A 21,796-nucleotide genomic window follows, 5' to 3' on the forward strand; every position below is an offset into this window, starting at 1 on the left:
TGCAATGTTTTTTACCGTATGATGTATATGATCTATGGGGCTTAACTCCATTTTAAGTTTTTCTGAAGTGATTTATTTAAGCCATGTATTTATTTCTGCAAATAGAGTTTAGAGCCTTGTAGAGTAATTTATTGAAAAGTTTTAAATAATTTACATAATTTAGTATAGAAAATGAGCTAATTTTAAAATCATTGTTATGGGTTTCTCCATGCATAACAAAAATATATAAATAAAATATTTCGATCCAAATTTTATTAGATGTGAGTTCACTAGGTAAAGGTATTTTTCAGTAGATCCTTGAAGAAATTTACGATTTTTTATTATAATTAGTTGTGTATGATTATAAATAAATAGAATATAAAGTTCATGAATTATTCACATATTGAATTGTTCACATATTGAATCACTTTCTTCGACACATATATATAAACGAGGGCGATCCGATTAGGCCGACAGGAAAAACATATCTTATGTATTACGATTTTTAAATTACAGTAATATTTCTCATGATATTTTTTTTTAATTTATTATTATAATTAATTTAGTCGTGTCTACCCCTATCGTATTTTAATAAATACACACGTGTATATTTAGTTTTTTTTTTATTTAAGTCGTGATATATAATAAATTGCATATACGAGGCGTGTTCAAAAAATAACGGGAATTGTCCAAAAGTCCAATTGTTACATTTTTTATTGTTTATTATGTTGAAATGCGTTGTTCGTGAATTCTTGGCCAATTACAATACTGTAACGATGCCCCAGCCTTCTAGACATAGCTACCTGTGAAGTTTTACTATTTCCAAAAATAAAGAGAATTGAAAAAGCCGTCGTTTTACAAGCGTACGAAAAATCACTGGTAGAGCCAAAGGTTATTCCAAAAATCAGGTTTAAGAAATGTTTTGAAATTGGAAGAAACTCTGTCATAAGTGCATACAATCAAATATGGACTATTTCGAAGTTTGACAACATTAATGTACTCGTAGATGAATGAATAAATTAAAAAAAAAAATTCCCGTTATTTTTTTAACACACCTCGTACAATGAAAAATCAAAGTCCACCTCTACATATTTATAAAATACAGTGGAACTTCCATAACTCGAACTTCTATACTTCGAAGATGTCCATAATTCGAATTCTTGAATTGGAAATAGCGTTGAGAAATCAAATTTCATACACATTTCCTTCCATAACTCAAACATCACTAACTCGAAGTTCTTCATAACTCGAATTCTTGAATTGGCAATAGAAGTCAAATTTCATACAAATTGCCTACCATAAATCGAACTTTTCGACCAGGGGATAATATAATACAAAATTTAAAATTTTACTATCGAGGCATATTTTAAAAGAGTCTATCTATTTCGTATGGAGGCTAACAAAAACTATGATATTATACTTATGGATTACATAAATCATGTATCAAAGGCATAAAACTATATTTAAACCTATATTTTAAAGCTTTTTGAAAAATTATGTGTTTGAATTAAACCTTCTATAACTCGAGGTCTCTCTTTCTCGAAGTTTTTTGGATTATAGTGATTCGAGTTCGGGAGTTCCACTGTAATTATATCTTTTAGCAACAAAGTTTCGCTACAGTACTACAAATAAAAATTTATATTTACTATTCACGTAATTATAAGTTCAGTTCACGTAACTGTTTTTAGTTTGCGACTTTTTGTCATGAAAGTGGATTATTTCGTACAAGTAATTAAAACTTTGCGTGACTCAGTGCATTGGGGAAAAGTAAGTCTATCCATTTATTTTATCGATAAACGTGAATAAGCGAAATGATTCGAATATAAAGGATCTGAACTTGAAAATTTACTCTTGTATTATAAAAAATACCAAATGATCTGCTTACTTTATTCTTATATTCATTCCGAGGGCGTATTTTTCATATGCGCCTATTTTTATGTATGTTTATATGTTTGAAATACGCTGTTGAGTTAATTTTAGTTTTGCTATTAATAAGCAATGTAATTGAGCTATTAAATTCTGATTTATCTATGCACGACCTTTTTCTAATTTTTACCTACCATTTGATTTAAAACTTTACAAGTTGTTTGCACTTTAGTAATTTGAAATTATATATTTATTATATTACAATTATATATGCTGTATTCATATAAATTAATTTTTATGACTACTTTTGCACACTTCCTCAATTAACATGTCAATTCTCAATTTTTAATCAATATCTTTCGTACTCTTTTGTCTCTCCCTCCGATTTTTTTTCTTATTTACTCGACTCGTTTGCAGACACCGACAATGACAAGTTGTCCGGTCTCCCACAATCGACGACTGGTTCACTAAGCTCAATCATCACGACGTCTATAGCATCCTCAGAACCAGATCCTGGCACGGGTGGTGGTGGTCGTGGTAGCGGAGGCGGCGGCGGTGGCGGTCATGGCGGCAGTGGCATTGGTGCATTAGACGCGACCAGTATTGCCGGTGTGCCTGGTAGCAGTGATGAGAAGTTGGCATTAAATCGACCGGGTATTAAGCAGGAGAAATGGTCATCAATATTGTTGCAAGTGTCGATACCGTTCTTTTTGGCTGGTGTTGGCACAATCGGTGCGGGTATTGTGCTCGGGCGTGTAGAGGTGAGTCAAATGTTGTTGATAGAATAGAGTATAGCTGTTGTTAGTGATAATGTACGGGATTACAAGCAACATGCTAAGTGTAAATTTTAATTGTTTGTGTTTTGAGTTGGGAACAGTGCCATTGTCAAGCGATTGTCAACTGAATCAAATGTAATTTTTTTTTAATTACACATATGCATTTTCATAAAGATGTCTAATGTGATAAGCATATTTCTTTATTTTTTTGTTTTGTTTATTTTAATTGCTCAATCTTACAATACAACTGTATTTCAATTCAAATGCGCAGTTATTTTGTGCATTTGATTACGATTAAAGTTGCGATAACAATTACGTAATTTCAACTGCATAGATATTGTAATTATTCCTACATTATAATTATAATAAAAATGGCAAAATTTCATATTTTTATGCGATAAGTTTCTTCAAACTAATGGAGTATTTGAGAACTTCATAAATATTTTTTTTATTTTATTAAAGCTTACATAATAAACAAATTATTAAATAAACTAAAGTACGCAGCGCTAGCATCATAGGCTTTCGGCTGCTTCATAAATATATTTACATAGTTAGTAGGCAAAATTAAACTTTTATGAAAATTATTATATTCTATTCCTCACTGAATATTTATTTTATTTACTCTATTTAATTAAAGTAATATCCGGGAAAATTTAGATTATTTTATTATTTATAAGTTATTAATGCAATATATTTTTATAGTACACTTAGCTATAATATGTTGTTAGTTTTCTGGGAATAATCTTAGGAAAATGAAAAATATTTTTTTTTTACAATATTACATAACCTTCCCCCTGATGCGGTGTCACATCGTACTACATATTAATTAAGCCAACAAATCCCTTTTAAGTTGGCGAAGATGACACGTTTTCTTTTTAGAAAGATTTTGTATTCATTAGAAAACCTTTTTTTTTTTGCTAGATTTTTAATGTTATTCTTATTAATCTTAAAACCTCCTCTACAATACGTTTGAATACTTTGTAGGTTAAAACTGAACAATTCGGTCTTCATTTATGTTAATTGCAATAATACGTATGAAGTCATATCAAAATTCCTTGTCAGTAATGATCAAGTTGACAAACCTTAGCAATAATGACCAACTGATAATCGCATCCAGAGATATAAAGGTTTTCAAAAAGGGACTCTACAAAAGTAGACAGATAGGACCAGCAAAGGACGTCATATTTTTTCCCGCCCTTTTGACATTACTATTTAGTAAGGTTTGCCATTTCATCATGGAAAGATATAATATCCAACAACGAGTCGAAATTATTAAAATCTACTACCGAAATTCAGAGTCAGTGGCCTCAACTTTAAGAGAATATGCGTTATTGGTCAGGCAGCAATCCACACGTACTCCATGAGTCACCATGGATCACGAAAAATTTACGGTTTGGTGCGGTTTATGGGCCGCCGGCGTCATTGGGCCGTACTTTTTCCATGATGATCAAGACCGGCACGTTACTTTGAATGGGAATCGCCACCGATCAATGATATCCGAATATTTTGGGCCCGAATTGGGTGATAGCGATTTGGACAATATGTGGCTCCAACAGGACGGTGCCACAAGCCACACAGCGAATGTTAAAATCGATTTATTGAAAACCAAGTTAGGTGAACGTGTTATCTCTCGTAATGGCGCAGTCAATTGGCTGCTTCGGCTGTGCGTTTGACTTCGTTAGACTATTTCTTGTGAGGCTACGTCAAGTCTAAGGTCTATACCAACAAGCTTGGGACGATTGATAAACTTCATACGAATGTCGAATGTGTAATTGCAGCAGTATCGGCCGATTTATGCTTGAAAACCGTCGAAAATTTGGTTCAGCGTCTGGGTTTCTGCACGGGTGCCCGTGGTGGTCAAGCAAAAGAAATCGAGTTCCATAAAACATAATGGCATCGAATATACTTTCACAGGAATAAAACTTTTGTTGCCCTTTATTAGATTTAGACCAGCTGACAGGCACCCGAATGAGTAAATATTTACCTTTTCTTTAATTATTAGCTGGCTTCGGATCGTCCTTTGAAACATCTACAATAGTAAAACTGGTCTAAAATGTGTTGCATAAAACTTGGTAGCATTTAAGACAGCAGTTATGCCACTTTATTGAGGTGTCCGCGTACTCTCTCGTATTGAATTAGAATTAAGGAACAACAACAAATATATTTTGCTTTTCTATGTAATTTTTTGACAAATATAGCGAGCAGCGAAATTGCGAATTGAATACTGCTATTATACCATTATTTTACTCGTGTAAATCCCCAACGGAAAAGGTAGCGCCTACGTAGCACCAAAATAATAACCCCCAAAAAATGTAAATAATTGGCAATGCATTAAATGGAATTGCAGTAATTAAAATTAAATGAAATGAAAATAATATATTCATGTTACTGTTGCAGCTGTGAAATTAAAACTCTGTTGACTGACAGACACATGCTCACTAACAAATATATATTCCAAGTGTATTTTTATCTAGACAGCTAGTCGGCATATTATCTATATAGACAGCGCCTTTGCATGTTTGAGATCCATTTAATGACTGCAATAGGCGTCGAATACATACATACAAGTTATATATATTTTTCAAGTCTCGTCACACTGTTTTCAGTTTATTTGACTATTTTCCCGCTTTATTGTCATAACTGATTGTGCTATTGTCACAGATTGCGCCACATCAAATTAGATGTGTTAATATGAAATTGCTTATTGACATTTTCATAACGGCATGTTAAAATGTTAAATAAACAACAAACTGTGCGCATCTTTACACATATTTGTGCTCAGACTTTATTTGTGCGAGTGGAATATTCCGTTCGGGATTTATCAACCATTTGCACAAAGAAAGTTCCCACGAATTTTTCAAGGTGTAAAGAACTGTAAATAAGCAGATTGTAGGCAAACGTAAATGCTTAAATTGTTGTTTGTGGTAAACAGTTCTCAGAGAGTATATTTGTTGTCATCTCATTAATTTTTAGAAATTTACTGTTGTCACAATTGGGTTTAGCGTTTCTATTTATTAGCGTGAATTTGAAAATTTTCATTTAAGAAATTCAATTTGCATGAACCACAATTGAAGGTGCGAAGATTTATCAAAACCTTTTAGCAACTCTTAACGTTTGACACTATATTATTTGGAACAGTTTTTCATATCTAATGACATTCATTTTCGATGGGACAGAAGAGAATAATTAAATAAATAGATAGCTATAAATATTATAAAGAAACAAAATTGAATGTATTTGAGGCAGTAATGAAAAAATCACTCATACGCCTAGTATAACTTCAAACAGATAAGACGTTGTACAAACTACCCACATTCTAAATCGCTATTAGTAGATATGCATAAGTCAACTGATGTTGTTGATTAGATTAAATTTATAGTTTATATATGTATATATAGTTCTCAAAAATCCATAAATCTAACTTTTTTGACGACTATTTTAGATGAATATTCTTGCTTATTTCGACATACCATTTATTTGATCTCTTGCTCTTTATGAATATCAAACCTTATTTAATTATTGAAATACACGTTTAAAATTTAGTCTCTTCCGTATTAGAAATCGAGTTACGATAATTTTGTAAAATTTTTGGCAATTTTTTCAAAGGTGAGGTTTTATAGGAGTGTTCAAAAAATAACGGGAATTGTATAAATTGGCTTGGAAAGTCTGTAGCTCCCGCTAAAGTTAGTGTCTTTGTGAGCTTGGCGATTTTCGTTTGTTAAAAGCACATACCTCGTTGCTTGTTCGTGAATTTTTGGTCAAAAGCAATACCAAGCCGTATTCGCCAGACACGGCTCCGTGTGACTTTTTCTTATTTCCATAAAGAAAGATAACCTTACTGGTCCGTCGTTTTAAAAACATACGAGATATCGCCGGAAGAGCCAAGGACCATCCCCAAAATCGAGTTGAGAAGTGTTTCGGTGATTAGAAGGAGCGCTGGCATAAGTGCTTAATATCGAATGGCGACTAGTTTGAAGGCGACAACATTAATGTAGACGAATGAACAAATGTGTTTTGCATAAAACGAAAATTCCTGTTATTTTTTGAACACACCTCGTATATAATCAATATCAACTCGATTCGTAACAAATCTTTAAAAAAAAATTCATTGTAATGAAGATTATGAGATTGTTTAAAATTATAAACCCAATTATATTAAAGTATATCTTAAAATACAGATGGAAACCACAGTAGGGAAATTTCTTAGTATTTTTTAGAATGTTATGCCGCTTACGACTCTGAAGAAACTATATAATTCTTTATAATAGGTTTTCAAAAATAATTGTAGGGCTCTTAGGATTATCAAAATAAAAAGTTTTCTACTAATAAAGTACTAAAAGGAATAATGACTTCCCCGATAACCCCTTATAAAATAAAAACTAAGATAAACCTTTATATCTGTTAGTTTATGCGAAAGCCTTTTACACCACCACCTTTCCAAAATGTAAAAAACAATTACACACTTTCAAATTTCAAAACATAACTTTCTGCGTAATTATACCCTGAACAGGGTATATTAAGTTTGTCACGAAGTTTGTAACAAGGAAGGAATCGTAAACCCTATAAAACCCTATAAAGTATATACATATATAAATGATCAGTATGTTGAACTGAGCCGATTTAGCCATGTCCGTCTGTCTGTCGGTCCGTCCGTCCGATTTTAAATTTGGTGTGAGTTATTGCTCATACAAATAATTTAATCTCCGAAAAAAATTTTCAGATCGGTTCACTATACCATATAGCTGCCATACAAACTGAACGATCGGAATCAATGGCTTGTATGGAAAACTTCCGCATTTTACTATATATCTTCACGAAATTTGGTGTGAGTTATTGTTCATAGAAATAATTCAATCTTCGAAAAAATTGTTCAGATCGGTTCACTATAGCATATAGCTGCCATACAAACCGAACGAAGAAATGCACCTGTGAAGAGTATTTTAGCTTCGGTACAGCCGAAGTTAACGTTTTTTCTTGTTTTTAATCTTCCTTAGTTTTGTAAGTCCCCCAGTGCACTGATTACATATTTAGTATAAGTACCAGATAATGTCAAATTGAAGTGTTCCTGCAGACACTTGAACTTAAGTATATACGAAGAAACGAAAATTGCACAAATCTTTTTATTTTTAATTCTATTACTATTGTATATTAATTTATTAGTTATATTGCATAAGAACATGTGACTCATTTTAGAGACAAATAAATCGAGTATTTCATAAAATAACCAATTAAACTATATTTATATGCTTAGATAATACTGCTTTTGATAAACAATATTTTATTGTCGCATATACATTTACATAAATGTTTCTATAATTTTTAAATAATCATGCAATAAAATAAAAGGGAATTAATTAATGCAAACACTAAGTTATAGTATAAATTAAGCTCTTAGTTCCGTTGGCACTGTCTAGCAACGTTTTTATTTATTGGCGAGTAGAAATACCATTTACGTGTTTTACATTTCAACTATTTTGCTTACAACGCCCGCTTCCCTGCTACTAACACACAGTTATACATACATATATATTTACATATAATTTATATGTGGTAACATAGTTTACTAATACATTTACTTGTATTTTTTATTTTTTCTCGCAATTTCTTATATGCCACTCACATATTCTGCGCGCGTAGAAATGGCGTGTTTTCAAAGAGATCACCGAACTATTCATTCTCGTGCCGTCACTACTCGGCCTCAAGGGCAATCTCGATATGTGCCTCGCATCACGTCTCTCCACACAGGTCAATTTGGGTAATATGACCTCACGCAAGGAAGTCATCCGTATGATTGTCGGCAATATAGCGTTGGTGCAAGTGCAGGCGACGGTGGCATCCTTTTTGGTCGCAATGTTTGCCATTGTTGTTGGTGCGGCAATGGATGGTACATTCTTTTTTGAACATGTTATGCTGCTGATAGCGTCCGCTATGTTTACGGCGACCTCATCGTGCTTTGTTTTAGGTAAGCTTGCAGCGAAAAAAAAATATTTCTTAACGATAATTGTTGCTATAATAAATACTATAATAATAAAATTACTTTTGTAAACTATAAATAATACTTTTTAATTCATAATTAACTATTCTTCCTTACAGATTTTGTATTAGTGGCTGTGATATTATTGTCTGAGAAATTTCATTTAAATCCTGATAACTTGGCAACACCGTTAGCGGCATCTATCGGTGATGTCGTTTCAATAAGCATACTTTCCTTCATTGCTTCAATACTATTCGATCACATAAGTGAGTACAAATTTATTATACAAAATATAATAGAAAGTTAAGTGGACAGTTCAAATATTTTGTATTTTTTTTTTTGGTTTTTTGTAAATACATTCATTAGTGAATCGTGTATTACAAGATTGTATGTCCACTTTTCTTAGTAATAATATATCTCAAAAGAGAACTATATTTTTAACAAATTTTTTGTATTTTATTTACTACAGAAACCCATTTATGGATCACATTTGTTGTAGTCGCTTGCTATTTAGTGCTTTTACCTATGTGGGTTGCCATTGTGCTCAAAAATAAATATACTCGTCCGGTATTGAAGAGTGGCTGGGTGCCGGTACTATCTGCGCTGTGTATAAGTGGGTGAGTAATAAGCATGCATATACTTATATATTAGTTTTTCTATGATAACATCACACAAACAAAACCGTTTTTGGAATGCTAATTCTTTTCAAAAACTTTGAATTGAAGAATATTATTGTGACTCATACAACATAGTTATATACTCAGTTGCCTACCGCAAAAAGCTATTAAATATATATAAATACTTAAATATTATACCATCTGATAATGAGTAAAAATTAAAAGAAAAACTTATATAAAAGCCATCCTCAGCGCATTTTATAAAATTCGTTCGAAAGTTGCGTATACGACCCGTAGCACCGAATATGAAAAAAATTACAAACGAAATCTTGCAGTTTTTGAAAGAGAGCCTTAAAGCCATTTTGAAATATTGAGTAAAAAATTAGTATACTGTGTAATGGCTTGCCATATATTAAGAAGATTGTAAGCTCCATCAGAGTTTTTGTCATCATCCAATGAAAAAATATTGGTATATTAATATTTCATCGGAAAAGTAGACTCCATCGACTTGCTTTAAATTGTAATCATGTTATTTCATAAAAGTAATAATATGGCATTATTACACAATGTTCTGACTTGAAGTCACGAAAATTCGCTGTTTGTGTTGACCCAGTCCCAAAAAAAGGCCTTGCGGTGACAATCATAAGTCCTTGGATAGCCATCTAAAATCATTCGGATAAGAAAAATTATTATCATAAATAGATAATCCTGGACCAGATCGAAGCTTTTTTGTTTTTTTTTTTTTTTAAATTAGCAAAATGGCGGCCTCAGGAAATTTCTTTATAGATTTTCGGGAAAAAATCAACAGTTTGTTGGTTTTAAAAAATCGAAATTTTTGAAATTAAAAAACCTTCGATCAGACCCAGGATTATTATGTATTCTAAAAGCTGTATAAAAATCTACTGAGCGGTTTTCGAGTTACAGTTGTCACCAGTTCAAAAAACATAGTTTTGAGAGTGCCCGAGCGCTATTTTTTATTTGTCGAATAACTCGAAAAGTAATTATCGGATCAACTTATATATATATTTCAAGAATATTTTTTGAAAATTCTGACTACCACTAACCCCTTAAGCTATCTGAGCTTTTAACGTGCTAAAAATCGTTCAATACGTCCATGTGTTTTCAGTAAAGTTATTTTAAGATTCATCTGCTCTTCAAAAAAAAAAAAAAGAGTATGGAGTCTGTTGGAAAATGGGTATCTGAAGGGTATCAACTTAAATGGGCTGAAATAGTAACTTCATTACTATTTGTTCAATCTTCGTTATATGAAATTCTTCGCCTTTGGACCACATTGTTCGTGTTTTTTTTTTTTTTTTTGATTTTAATGAAATTTTATTTAATCCCTCCATCCAAAAAAAGTAAATAATATATAGTTTTAGGGAAATTAATTGTTGCTTAGTTATATTTGTAAAAAAAATAAATAATAAAACAGTTTTGTGTACTTGTACTTACACGAAATCGCTAACAAATCGTATGTAATTAGAAAACCCATTAACCGCTGCAAAATAAATTTTCGTTAATAACAAAAAATGTCAGTTAAAATATTCTAATTATTTTGCTAGAAAGCTTGCCTACAAATACAAAACAACACTAATAGCGAAAACGCGAAAGAAAATACAAAAAGAAAGAATAAAAACAAAAGCAACACAATTTTTTTAACTTTCAGGTCATAAATTTAAAATAGAACTTTGTTCAGAGCCACTTAAAATAATTTGTATACATTTTTAAGCAAAGCACACTGTTAGTTGACGAAAAAAATTTAAAGATGAAACAAAAAACATTCAAAAATTGTGCTAAAAAACGTGCGAGCATTTGTAACTGAAATTGACGTCAGACACTTACGAAAATAATGTACATTTGTATGTGTATCACGAAAGCTAGTACGCAAAATTAGTTTACTTACATTTCGAAAAAATCGATTGTCAAAATCTGCAATTCATTTAAAGTAGCTGGAGTAGAGTAAAAAGTACTCGAATGACAAAAAGTAACTATAAATAAAGGCATTACTCAGAATATTGCCAATAAGTGTCCACTTGTAAAGTGTATTTACGTCGATATTGTTTATTTTTTCATAAGGCAATAGATCTGTAGATAAGATTTACGAAAAGAAAGAAAGAACTCTTCAACAATCTGTGATTATAAAAAAGTACCACATGACGTATACGCAACAAATTTTTTTTTGGATTTTTTTTTTTTTGTTTTTTTCGAAATAGAAGTTTTTGTATTTTATATAATTTTTTTGTTTTAAAATACATGTTTTTTTCGAAATCGAAATTTTGTAATATATAATGATTTTTAATATTTATTGATATATTTTATTTAATGTTTTCTAATTCAAATTCCCTTTACAGTCTCGGCGGTCTTGTGCTCGATGCCTCTGTCGAAATATTCAATGGCTTCGTTGTGTTTCAACCGATTATCAACGGTATTGGTGGCAATTTGGTGTCGGTGCAAGCGAGTAAAATCTCAACAATGCTACATCAGAGCTCAATTATTGGCATTATACCACCGCATACGAAGATCTTCGAATGGCCATGGAAAGCGCTATTCAAAGGAGGTTAGTTTGAAGATTATTATTTTAATTGTTATTTTAATTTTAATAATTAAAATATTTCTAACAAAATATTTCTCACTTTTCAGTTCCATATGCTAAAACGGCGCGCATACTCCTCGGTATGTCAATTCCCGGCAATATTGTATTCGTGTTTGTTGCCGATTATATACACATGTCCACGACCACGGTTACCGTTGCTTTCGTTATATCATTTTTGATGGCGAGTTTAATTCAGGTGTGTATAAAAAAACAATATTTTTTAAACATTTTAAAGTGATAGCTGTTAGATGCCATTATTTCCGGCATAGTTGGCGTTCATATAGGACATTAAAAACAATCAATCTAGTTAGTAATCTCATTCGAATAATTTTTCGAAAAACAATCGAACAAAGTAGAATGCCTTGACAATATGAAGCAGAGAAAATTAAAAAAAAAAAATATTTTTTGAGGTTAAGCACTGAAAAAAATGTATACAAAACAAATATTATTCGAAAAAAATTTCAGTTCCTAGATTTTCTATTCATAAAACTAAAAAACTCCTTGCAAAATTACTTCTCACAGTATTTATTGATATTTAATATTTTTTTATAATTTTAGGTTATGCTACTGCTGTATATTGCACACGTTATTGTGCATGCAATGTGGAAATGGAAGATCGATCCTGACAACTCATCGATTCCTTATCTAACGGCGCTGGGCGATTTGCTGGGTTCAAGCTTATTAGCGCTGTCTTTCCTCTTCTTACTTTCGATTAATCAAGAATACGGCACCGAACTGAATGAGCTCAATGCCTCGAACTGAAATTTGGAAATGCGCCCCAAATAAATTATGTATGTTAATAAAGGAGAGGGGTGTGAGGCTTCAACGTTTACAGTGAAACAAATAAAAAATACAAAAACAAAAATAAACGAAAGGCTTTAAAGTGATAAAATAAGGATTATTGAAAAGAAGAAGAAGAAGCACGAACAGTTTCCCAAACCGCGGCTTGGTACAGCAGCAACAAAGTATGCATGTGTATTTAACTACCCAACCTTCAGTACGTACCTAAAGAGCATTAATTTATTTTTTTAAGTCAAGTGAAGCCATAAATAATAACATTATAAAATATTGCAAAATAAAATAACATAAAAGCGTTGAAAAACGATGATTTTTATATTAGTATGTATGTGTATTTATGTTATGTAAAAAGTTATTAAATATTATTTATAATTTTAAAACGAAACGAAGTGAAATGTTGGAGTTAGAATAAAATACGATAACGAAAGGGGTACAAAAATGAAACAACAATTGTAGTGCGACTATTTGTAATAACTGTAAAACATATATATGTATTAAAGCAAACGATTTATAAAGTGAATATTAAAAAACGTAAAACAATTGGCAAGGCAATTATGCGTGTATATACGAGTATGTTAAACGAATTATGCGTGAATTTATGTTAATGAAAAAAAAAATTAAATTAAATTAAAAAATATTTCAAATTGTAGTAATGAAATTTGCTGGTATTCAAAATGTCACGCCTATAACACACAAACCAAAACATATGTATTGTATTCAATTGTGAAAAGACTTGCATACAGATAGTATTAAACACATACATATATGTATATTTGTATATGCTTGCACCTGCATGTCTGTATATATGGGCGGTGTGAAGTATGTATGTATGTATATGCCGCAAATGCAATTATAAACACGTTTACTCGTTGGCGGTTTACAAGAATAATACAATAATATTGTTAATAATTATATGCGTAAACACATAATTAATTAGTACACAGAAGAAGTGTCATAAAAATTAAAATAAATTAATAACCAAATATTCAACAATAAGCATAATATATGTATGTATGTAAATGCAACATATGTGGAATTATTATTAACGTGCTGCAGTGAGATTTTTTTAATAATGATGCGTAAACTAGCTTGAGTTTGTTTAGTTCAAATAATACAATAAAGTCAAATAAATAAGTACTTAGTTCATTACACCTTGTTAAAATGCAAAAATGAAAAATAATAAAAATTATAATATACATAAAACAACTCAATTATTACATAATAAGTAAAGCAAGTGAGATACAAACAGACGGTGTAGTAATTAAAAGGCTTTAAATTGTTTGTGTCTATATTTATGTATTATTAGTTTTTTTTATTTCATATTACAATCATTTCTTACTTATTATTACTTATACACATTGGCCCTAAACCACCGTTTAAAGAAAAATGCTTGTTGGTAATAATTTAATTAAAAATAAATTTAAGTTTATTTAGCATATGCAAAAAGAAAAAAAACTATTGTACAACAAAAAAAAAGAAACAGATTTAATTTTTATAAGTCTGCGCCAAGTTTTTGTTTGTATGTTTCAAAAATTCTATTGTAATGCTCATTTCAAGAATTTACACATACAATTATAATTGTTTTAATTTAATTAATAGGCAGCATGCGATAGTTAACAATTTATAGTGTAAATAAAATAGTATAAAGAAGTATTTATGTTCCAAAACGTTTACCGTTATATAATTACACAGTTTAATATTATTATTTATATAACTGTAATTTGCTGTGTTGAATTTTTAATAGCAACTTTTATTGTAAAAGCTGTTCTAATGTTCCCATACTTAATTCTACATATTATGTACCTAGTAACTTAATTTATATTTTTAGTTTTAATTTAATCAAAATGGCATTCGAGTTGTATTTAAACGTGTACATGCAATCGCGTGCAGGTTTTTATGGGAAATGTGATCGATATTAATTAATTAATTTTAAAATAGTTATTGTAAATTGTGTATGTAACTTTTTAATTACGTTATTTTATGTAATAGGTTTTTATTTACATAAGAATTACGAGAAAAATAAACTGTAAGTAAACAACCAAATTAAAAACAATAATTGAAATTGCAAAATAAAATGTTTTAAAATATGTATGTGTGTTTGTTATTGTATTTGTGGTTGCAGAAGGCATTTGATATACTAAGAAATTATTTTTCGGTAAAATTATTGAAATTTACATCTATTAAATTAGTATTACATATTCAGCATAATTTTCTTAATTCTTTTTACGTTAAACTATATATTTAAATATTTCTTTTATTTAAAAACTTCATAAATAAGATAAAAAAACATATTAATTTGAAATAATATTTTTTATACGTACAGTTGAACACCCTGTACTTTTTAAATCCATTTTGCTTTTTGTTCGTAGTGTACCGCATCCAACTTGATATTTCATTCGAGTCTCGTTCAATGTCGCAGAAGAGTAAAGTGCGCGAAATACGAGTAACGCTTGTCCAATTCGATTCAATTTGTTTGTTATCATTTGTTGAATTTTAGTAAAATAAAGGTTGTAAAAGCTAATTTTTACCATCACATGAGTTAATTATATATACTGCGAAATAATAGCTAAAAGCAACATAATTAGTTTACCGCTATATTAAAGAAAACATCAAATAATTTTAGGCGTCATTTGTCGGCGGATTTTGTCAACTAATAAAATATCAATTCAATATAAATTATTGTAAGAAAAAATATTGTTAAAGTGCTACAAACCATAGCACAATGCAGCATCCACGTCGTACTTCAGAATTCCACGATGAGCCTGGTACAGCAACCAAACGAAACTCTAGGTTAGTTATGCATGTTATAATAAAATATTTTTACTATTGAAAGTTCAACTTCATTTAAGGAGCACACAAATGCGTCTAAGTCGCATAGCACGGCCACATTCCATAGATCGCCAAACATTGGGGTTGCCCAGCTCAGCTCCTCGCGGCAGTAGAACCACACCGCAGAAACAAATGCAAAACGTTGGAATGACCGATGCGCCCGGTACTGGAAACAAGTACACCACCAAATCAAGTCGCATTGCGCGCCCCTCGTCGGGAGACCGTCAAACAATGGGTGTGCAAGGGTCAGCGCTGCGTGGAAGTCGTACTACACCACAAAAAACACCAAATTCAACTAGTAAAACTACCACTCGTGTACTCTTTACCGCCGAAAAGCAGCGAAATGCTCATAACGATAAAAAATGGGTACAAGAGCGGGCACAGCAAATCACAGAGCATTTGAGAGAAACGGCCAAGCCTGGTGCCGTACACGGACTGCCAAGTGATTTCTTTGCGCGCAGCGGTTGTTTACGTCAAATGTCCACTAAACAATTTATTGGAATAATTAATCATTTTCTCAACTATATCTGGGGTACACGTTTCACGGTGGGCAATAATTATGTCGATGATGTTATTAATATAATGCAGAAACTACAATATCCACATCAAGTGAATAAGTCCTGGTTAAAGACACCAAACACTACACATTCATTTGGATTTGTAATACAATTATTTGACTTCTTAATGGATTTTGTTCCACCTCGAGATGAAGATGAGTTCAACGATATGGAATTTGAATTTGAAGACCCAGAAGCGCAAAGTCAGTGTTCGCTCATGCAAGAATCGCCGGATGCGGATTTTACAGCACTCGTTTTGAAAAACTCCGAAGAAGGCTTCAAGCTCTGGGATAAACAACTAGATGATGAGCTATATAGCCTACAACAGCAGACATGTGATGTGTTAATTAACAAACGTTGTGGTCTGCAAGGTATCACAGCTTTAGATGCAGAGTTGGAGGAATTAAAAAATGATCTATGTAAAGAACAGGAAAAACGACCAAAAATAAGCGAAGAAGAGGAAGAACGTTGTAATCGTTTGGAAAATGAACTTAAAGAAATACAAGAACAAATACAGTCGACACAAGAAACACTAGATATAACTATTAACAAATTGACTGATTTACAAGTAGAGAAACAAGAATACAAAAGCGAATACACACACTTATTAAAAAAAGTTGAACAACTACAAAAAATACTTTCTAAGCAAACGGTTAGTGTGGAGATGCGTGATACCTATATAGAAGAGCTCGAACAATTGAAATACACGCTTCAACGTATGGAACGTACCTTGCGCGATCTGGAGAGTAAACAACACCATCAACAGGTCCTTGTATCTCGTCACAAAAAACAATTGACCGATCAAATTGTGAAATATAACGATCATATACGCAGTATAAGTTGCACTAAACTACAATGTGATGCGAGTGTACTACAGCTGCCACTCAATCCACAGCTTGAGGATGTTAAAGAACGCATACAAATGTTAGAGACTATACGCGCGAGTGCACAAAACCAACTACAACAGCTGATGCTGTGTAAGCAAGAACTCGATAAGCAAGCACTGCAGCTGAATCATAATATCAATACAAATTTAAAACCAAAATGTGCCGATTTAGAATTGGCAATAAAACACGCAGAGCGTAATAGTAAAGAATTTGTAAAACAAAGGCAAAATCAATATGCCACACTGGATGCACAATTGCATGAACTGGAGGAGCGTATACAACAGTTACATATTGATTGCAAGTGTTTAAAAGAAACAAAGAATGATAAAAAAATAATTTTAGAAAAATTAGAAAAACAAAATGAAGATTTTATGCAACGTGCTGAACAAGAATATAAAACCGTTGCAGATGAGCGCGAAGCAAATCTGAATGAATATGAAGCAAAACTCAAGCAAACGAATCAGTTATTATTGGAATTCGCTGAAGAAGTGGAGCAACGGGAGGCAATGCTGAAACGAATCGAGGAAGAGGAGGTAAAGACTTAATTAAATACATTTTATATTATCGTAATGAAATGGAATTTAATTTATGATCTTTTTTATCGCTCAATATTAAATACACATTTTAAATTTATTGCAACATACAAATGCAAGTACACATAATGATCATATATAATTAAGTTGCTATACCTAAATATTATCAATAACTTGTCCAAATACGTCTACCTTTAAATATTTTTTATTTTTATTATTTTTTTGTAATATTGTGATTTGAAACTTTTATTATTGGGGCTTATTACAAGTATAAACTACACACATATTGCTATAAAATGCAATTTCGTTGCACACCTGTGCACGTTCCGAGTTAGATTGTAAATAGAATTCGTATAATAACTCACTGTTTGGTTACTGTTATTTGTTAAGCTGTTTAATTTGTGTTTCTTCAAATATTATAGATTCATACACAATGTTTAACGAAATTGCATTTGTATAGCAACAGCGTATTGCTTCATTGCACAATTATCATATTTATATGTATGTTGTGTAGTGAACTCATTTACATAATTTACTGAGTTCCTATGTCCTGTTCTATATTTCTTATTTATTGCCACACACAGTTTACATCAGAATTCTGTTAGAGCTGCATTTCAAAGGTCATCGGTTGTTGATTTGTTAGTTTAGTTAAATATAAATTGCACTTGGAACAGCTACAAATATTTACCGTTTAATAAATATACTTATATAATTCTAAAGTACGATGATTTAAAGCTTAGCATAGATGAAAAAGTATACACAAATTGAGATAAAAAAAATCGTGCGCAACAGTTGTTTTAGCAAACTCATTTTTTCTATCATACTTTTTAATTTCTTCACTCGCTTGCTTTAATTCGCTCTCTTAAAAGTTACTTCAGAATTACGCTTTTGCTTAAGTGAACGACACAAGTGTTCAGTAAGAAATCATAAATTTGATTTGAGCGCATTTTTACATTTAAATAATAATAATTGGCTTGTAAATAATCTTTGAAAGTACTTTGGCGCAAACTTATATAGTTCGGATAACTATAACATCATAGAAACATAATTAATGCGTGCCATACAAGTTGAAATTCGTTGTTTAAAACAAACGAATTTCCATTTGATAACTCCAAAAAAAAGTAAACAATAAATAAATTAACTACACATAAATGGAGAAATATTGATGAAAACATTTCGTAAATTTAACAAATAAAAAATTTATATTTTCTTAACGCATTTATACAATAAATACATCACCATTGCCACGTGGTGGTGTCTCATTTGCAACATCTGTGCCACATGTTGGTGTTTGCAATGGTGCCGCTTTAGGTTTATTTAATACATCAGCTTCACGTCCAATCTCCACAATGCCTTGTTGCAAATGCTCTGCACTAATATCTGTTTGACTATCATTCTCCTCGCCACTCGTAGTGTGCTTATTGTCCACAACAACTTCGTCCTCGTCTAATTCTTCAGCACTGTCAATGGGTTTCTCACTTCCGCTACTGCTATTGTTACTACCAATGCAGTTCAATTTCTTTTCGCCCTCAATATGTATATTTACACGTTCTGGGTCGTCATTATGCTTTTGGAATGTAATCGAAATTTCTTGTGGTTGCTCCGTTAATTGTTCCATTACCGGTTTGACAGTTGCCGCCGTATTATTTTCTCCATCCCCAATGTCGGTGGCGGCGGCGGCAGCAATCTGTGTGGGTGGTGTGGTTATGGATGACCACCAGGTGGAGAATGTGCCCTTCGCCTGCGAGAGTGCAACTCCTGTGTGTTAAGAGTAGAGAAATGTAATTAATTATTGAACTTGCTCATGCATATGCATTTATTCCAACTGTTTTGTGCTTACCTACAACACGGCTGGTTGTGTTTACGGCTTGATTGATTTTGCGACCGCTTTCGCTGTTTTGCATTGTTCTTAAAACAAAAATTTAATGTAGTAAAGTATTATTTAGGGGAAGATAAAGACTTACTGCGCAATTTTTAGCTTCATATCGGCTACAGAGAGTGTACCCGCAAATGGGTGGCCAGCGGGTAAGGCGTCGAAAAATTCTGCATCAGGACGCACATCGTACCATTCTTGAAAACATTGCGTGCGCTTAAATGCCTGCATAAAATGCGCATTGAAGTGTTCGTTGTCTTTGGTAGTAACATCTAAAAGATATTAATGCAAAATGATTTTTTTAAATTAAACCTAAAAACTAGTAAACTGCATACCGCTGGACACCCCCGTACGCAAGAGCGCTAATATATAGCCTTGAAATTGATCACGTATCCAATGTTCACTGCCCTCAGCGTCCTCTTTGGGCGATTGCACATGTTTCAGCAAGTAGTCCATGAACCGTAAATCTTCGGTACTTAAAACCAACTGACGTCGTAATTCTGCATCGAGCGCATCTATATTGGCATTTTCTACATCCACCAGCACATCGGCAAGTTGGCGCTTCTGCTGGAATAATACATTCGAGGTTCCTATGACATAGCTCAGTACAGACGGATCACTAAGTAAATCCATGTATGGCAACGAGAGATATGGCAAGAAGAGATTACCACTGGCGAAAATTGTTATGGGTGCACGATATTCATCTGGGTTAATTGAAGATAATGTACATAGCGTTGCTGGAATAATAAGAATGAATTGTTCTTAAGTGACAATAATTTTTTTACAATATACAAAAACAAAAAAAAGCATTCACTAAACACTATATGTGCAATAAGTTAAACAATTATTTCAATAATAGCATTCCAAACTACAATAGTTCACAGAAACGTACACATGTTTAGTTTCTTAATTTACACTAGCGCTTTATCACGCACACATTTTCTAAATATATATATTTGCTTAATGTATTGCAAACTTACATGCCAAAGTATCTACACTGCCTTCGCGGGTTAGTGAATCGCTTCGTGCAAACCGTTTACTACCGACATCAACAGCACCCTCCAATGAATCAAGACGGTTTAGCTCTCTTGTTGATGAAGTTGTATTAGTTGATGTGTCATCAGTAGCCGCTTGGCTCGCTGCCGACATAGCAGATGATACCAAAGTGCAATCGTCTACTGTGTCAACGACAGTACTGATGCCGTTATCATCTTCACACACACAAACTTCTTCCACTATTTTAGTTGTTGGTTGTTGGTCATTGTTCTCAAAAACAGTTAAATCTTCCTCACATTGCTTTAATTCTGCCGTCTCTTGTTGTATTGAATCGGTGAAATCGGGCATGGGTGATAATGGTCGTGATGTTCGCACACAAGCCACTTCTTGAAATCCTTTTTCTAGCAGACGTGGTATTAATGATGCGATGCCTAATACTAGCACGCACATTCCGCGTACCGGTGAACCAAAGCACACAACTCGACGTTGTAAAAGGAACAATTTGAAAAGAATTAACACCTTGTGGCGCCATTGTAGTACGATTTCACGTAATGACAAACCAACGTAGAAATTACGTAGTGGCCGTTGGGTTTCATCGTCCAATAAGCAGGCATTCAGTTGTTGGTATGCTTTTATTAGTAAATCCGTGCAAGAAAAATCCCCTTTCTCAAAAAATGCATCCGCGATTAAGGAGAGTTTAACCTCTATGTAGCCATAGATAGGCAGTCGAGCGAGTGCTACAATTGATTTTTGCACTGTACTTCGTGTCATATCAGCTGTACGAATTGTTAATTTCTATAAAAACAATCAGCTTTTAGTACAAAACATTATTAATGGTCTTTGTTAAAGTTACCTCAATTGGTATTTGTCGATAGCACGATACTCCATAGACACTTTCGGTCGGTTCAGTCAGACTAGGCAAGTTGAAGAACACGGTATCCTCCGCAAAGTTATGTGAACCATCGGGCAGCGCTAAGGTTGGCAAATATTTCCAACCAGATGGGCATTCATTTTTACCCGTTGTGCCTGGTATAAGCGGTGGATATGAGAACTCAACCTAGTTGTTAAATGTATAAAAAATGAATTTTTATATTTATTTGAAATTTTAACTTCACTCTACCTGGCAGCCCAATTTGTGATGAAAACCTACAACCAGTATATGAAGTATAGGTGGCTTATTTTCCCCTGCAGTAGATAATGCCATTATTAGTATTGTTGATAGTAAAATTTACTAGTTTTCGATATCCCGAATTTGCACACAACCACCGATGCCGCAAGTAGTTTGTCTTCACAACTTTACAATTATGCGCATTGCCACTATATATTTATTTACTACAGTTGCTACTTAATTGATGACTGAATTTCTGCAATTTTATTGACTTGTATTAATAATTTTATCGCTATAGCAATCGCGCTGATAATCTTTGCATTAGACGGACAAATGATTTTTTCGCAAATTGTTTGTTGCAACGCCACAATTGATTGTCAGATTGATTGTGAATGTTCTCGAATTAATCG

At 32.3% G+C, this 21,796-nt stretch overlaps 3 protein-coding genes across 6 annotated transcripts in view; 2 read left to right on the top strand and 1 right to left on the bottom strand.

The window, feature by feature from the left end:
- Slc41a2_1 (solute carrier family 41 member 2) overlaps positions 1-14,694 on the top strand; it is a 76,894-nt gene extending 62,200 nt beyond the window's left edge. For all 4 annotated transcript variants that reach the window (XM_011181649.3, XM_011181651.3, XM_011181650.3 and 1 more), the window contains 7 exons: positions 2,263-2,606; positions 8,259-8,583; positions 8,715-8,861; positions 9,065-9,212; positions 11,564-11,769; positions 11,853-12,001; positions 12,364-14,694. In XM_011181649.3, the coding sequence (XP_011179951.1) occupies positions 2,263-2,606; positions 8,259-8,583; positions 8,715-8,861; positions 9,065-9,212; positions 11,564-11,769; positions 11,853-12,001; positions 12,364-12,567 (1,523 nt within the window). In that variant the 3' untranslated portion in view covers positions 12,568-14,694. The remainder of the gene's footprint in view (positions 1-2,262; positions 2,607-8,258; positions 8,584-8,714; positions 8,862-9,064; positions 9,213-11,563; positions 11,770-11,852; positions 12,002-12,363) is intronic.
- Positions 14,695-14,967: 273 nt separating this feature from the next.
- LOC105210593 (myosin-9) lies at positions 14,968-17,584 on the top strand. The gene is made up of 3 exons (XM_054231668.1): positions 14,968-15,110; positions 15,227-15,393; positions 15,453-17,584. Exons 2-3 carry the CDS (start codon positions 15,326-15,328, stop codon positions 17,419-17,421), a joined length of 2,037 nt encoding a protein of 678 aa, XP_054087643.1. The 5' UTR covers positions 14,968-15,110; positions 15,227-15,325; the 3' UTR covers positions 17,422-17,584.
- Positions 17,585-17,608: 24 nt separating this feature from the next.
- Avl9_0 (late secretory pathway protein AVL9 homolog) lies at positions 17,609-21,796 on the bottom strand. Its single transcript, XM_011181647.3, has 7 exons — positions 21,399-21,796; positions 21,132-21,335; positions 20,263-21,073; positions 19,618-20,019; positions 19,374-19,554; positions 19,250-19,317; positions 17,609-19,167 (listed from the first exon to the last, which is right to left on the bottom strand). Exons 1-7 carry the CDS (start codon positions 21,480-21,482, stop codon positions 18,629-18,631), a joined length of 2,289 nt encoding a protein of 762 aa, XP_011179949.1. The 5' UTR covers positions 21,483-21,796; the 3' UTR covers positions 17,609-18,628.

This window comes from Zeugodacus cucurbitae, chromosome 5 (assembly GCF_028554725.1).
Source record: "Zeugodacus cucurbitae isolate PBARC_wt_2022May chromosome 5, idZeuCucr1.2, whole genome shotgun sequence".
In the NCBI taxonomy this organism is placed as follows: domain Eukaryota; kingdom Metazoa; phylum Arthropoda; class Insecta; order Diptera; family Tephritidae; genus Zeugodacus; species Zeugodacus cucurbitae.

What these genes read in the sequence shown, in the direction of transcription:
- LOC105210593 (XM_054231668.1), top strand. Translation starts at nt 15,326, where the DNA reads ATGCAGCATCCACGTCGTACTTCAGAATTCCACGATGAGCCTGGTACA. An exon ending in GCAACCAAACGAAACTCTAG is followed by an intron (nt 15,394 to 15,452) that starts GTTAGTTATGCA and finishes ACTTCATTTAAG; the next exon opens with GAGCACACAAATGCGTCTAA.
- Avl9_0 (XM_011181647.3), bottom strand. Translation starts at nt 21,482, where the DNA reads ATGGCATTATCTACTGCAGGGGAAAATAAGCCACCTATACTTCATATA. An exon ending in CAGTGTAGATACTTTGGCAT is followed by an intron (nt 20,020 to 20,262) that starts GTAAGTTTGCAA and finishes TTATTATTCCAG; the next exon opens with CAACGCTATGTACATTATCT. An exon ending in CACAACCAGCCGTGTTGTAG is followed by an intron (nt 19,168 to 19,249) that starts GTAAGCACAAAA and finishes CTTAACACACAG; the next exon opens with GAGTTGCACTCTCGCAGGCG.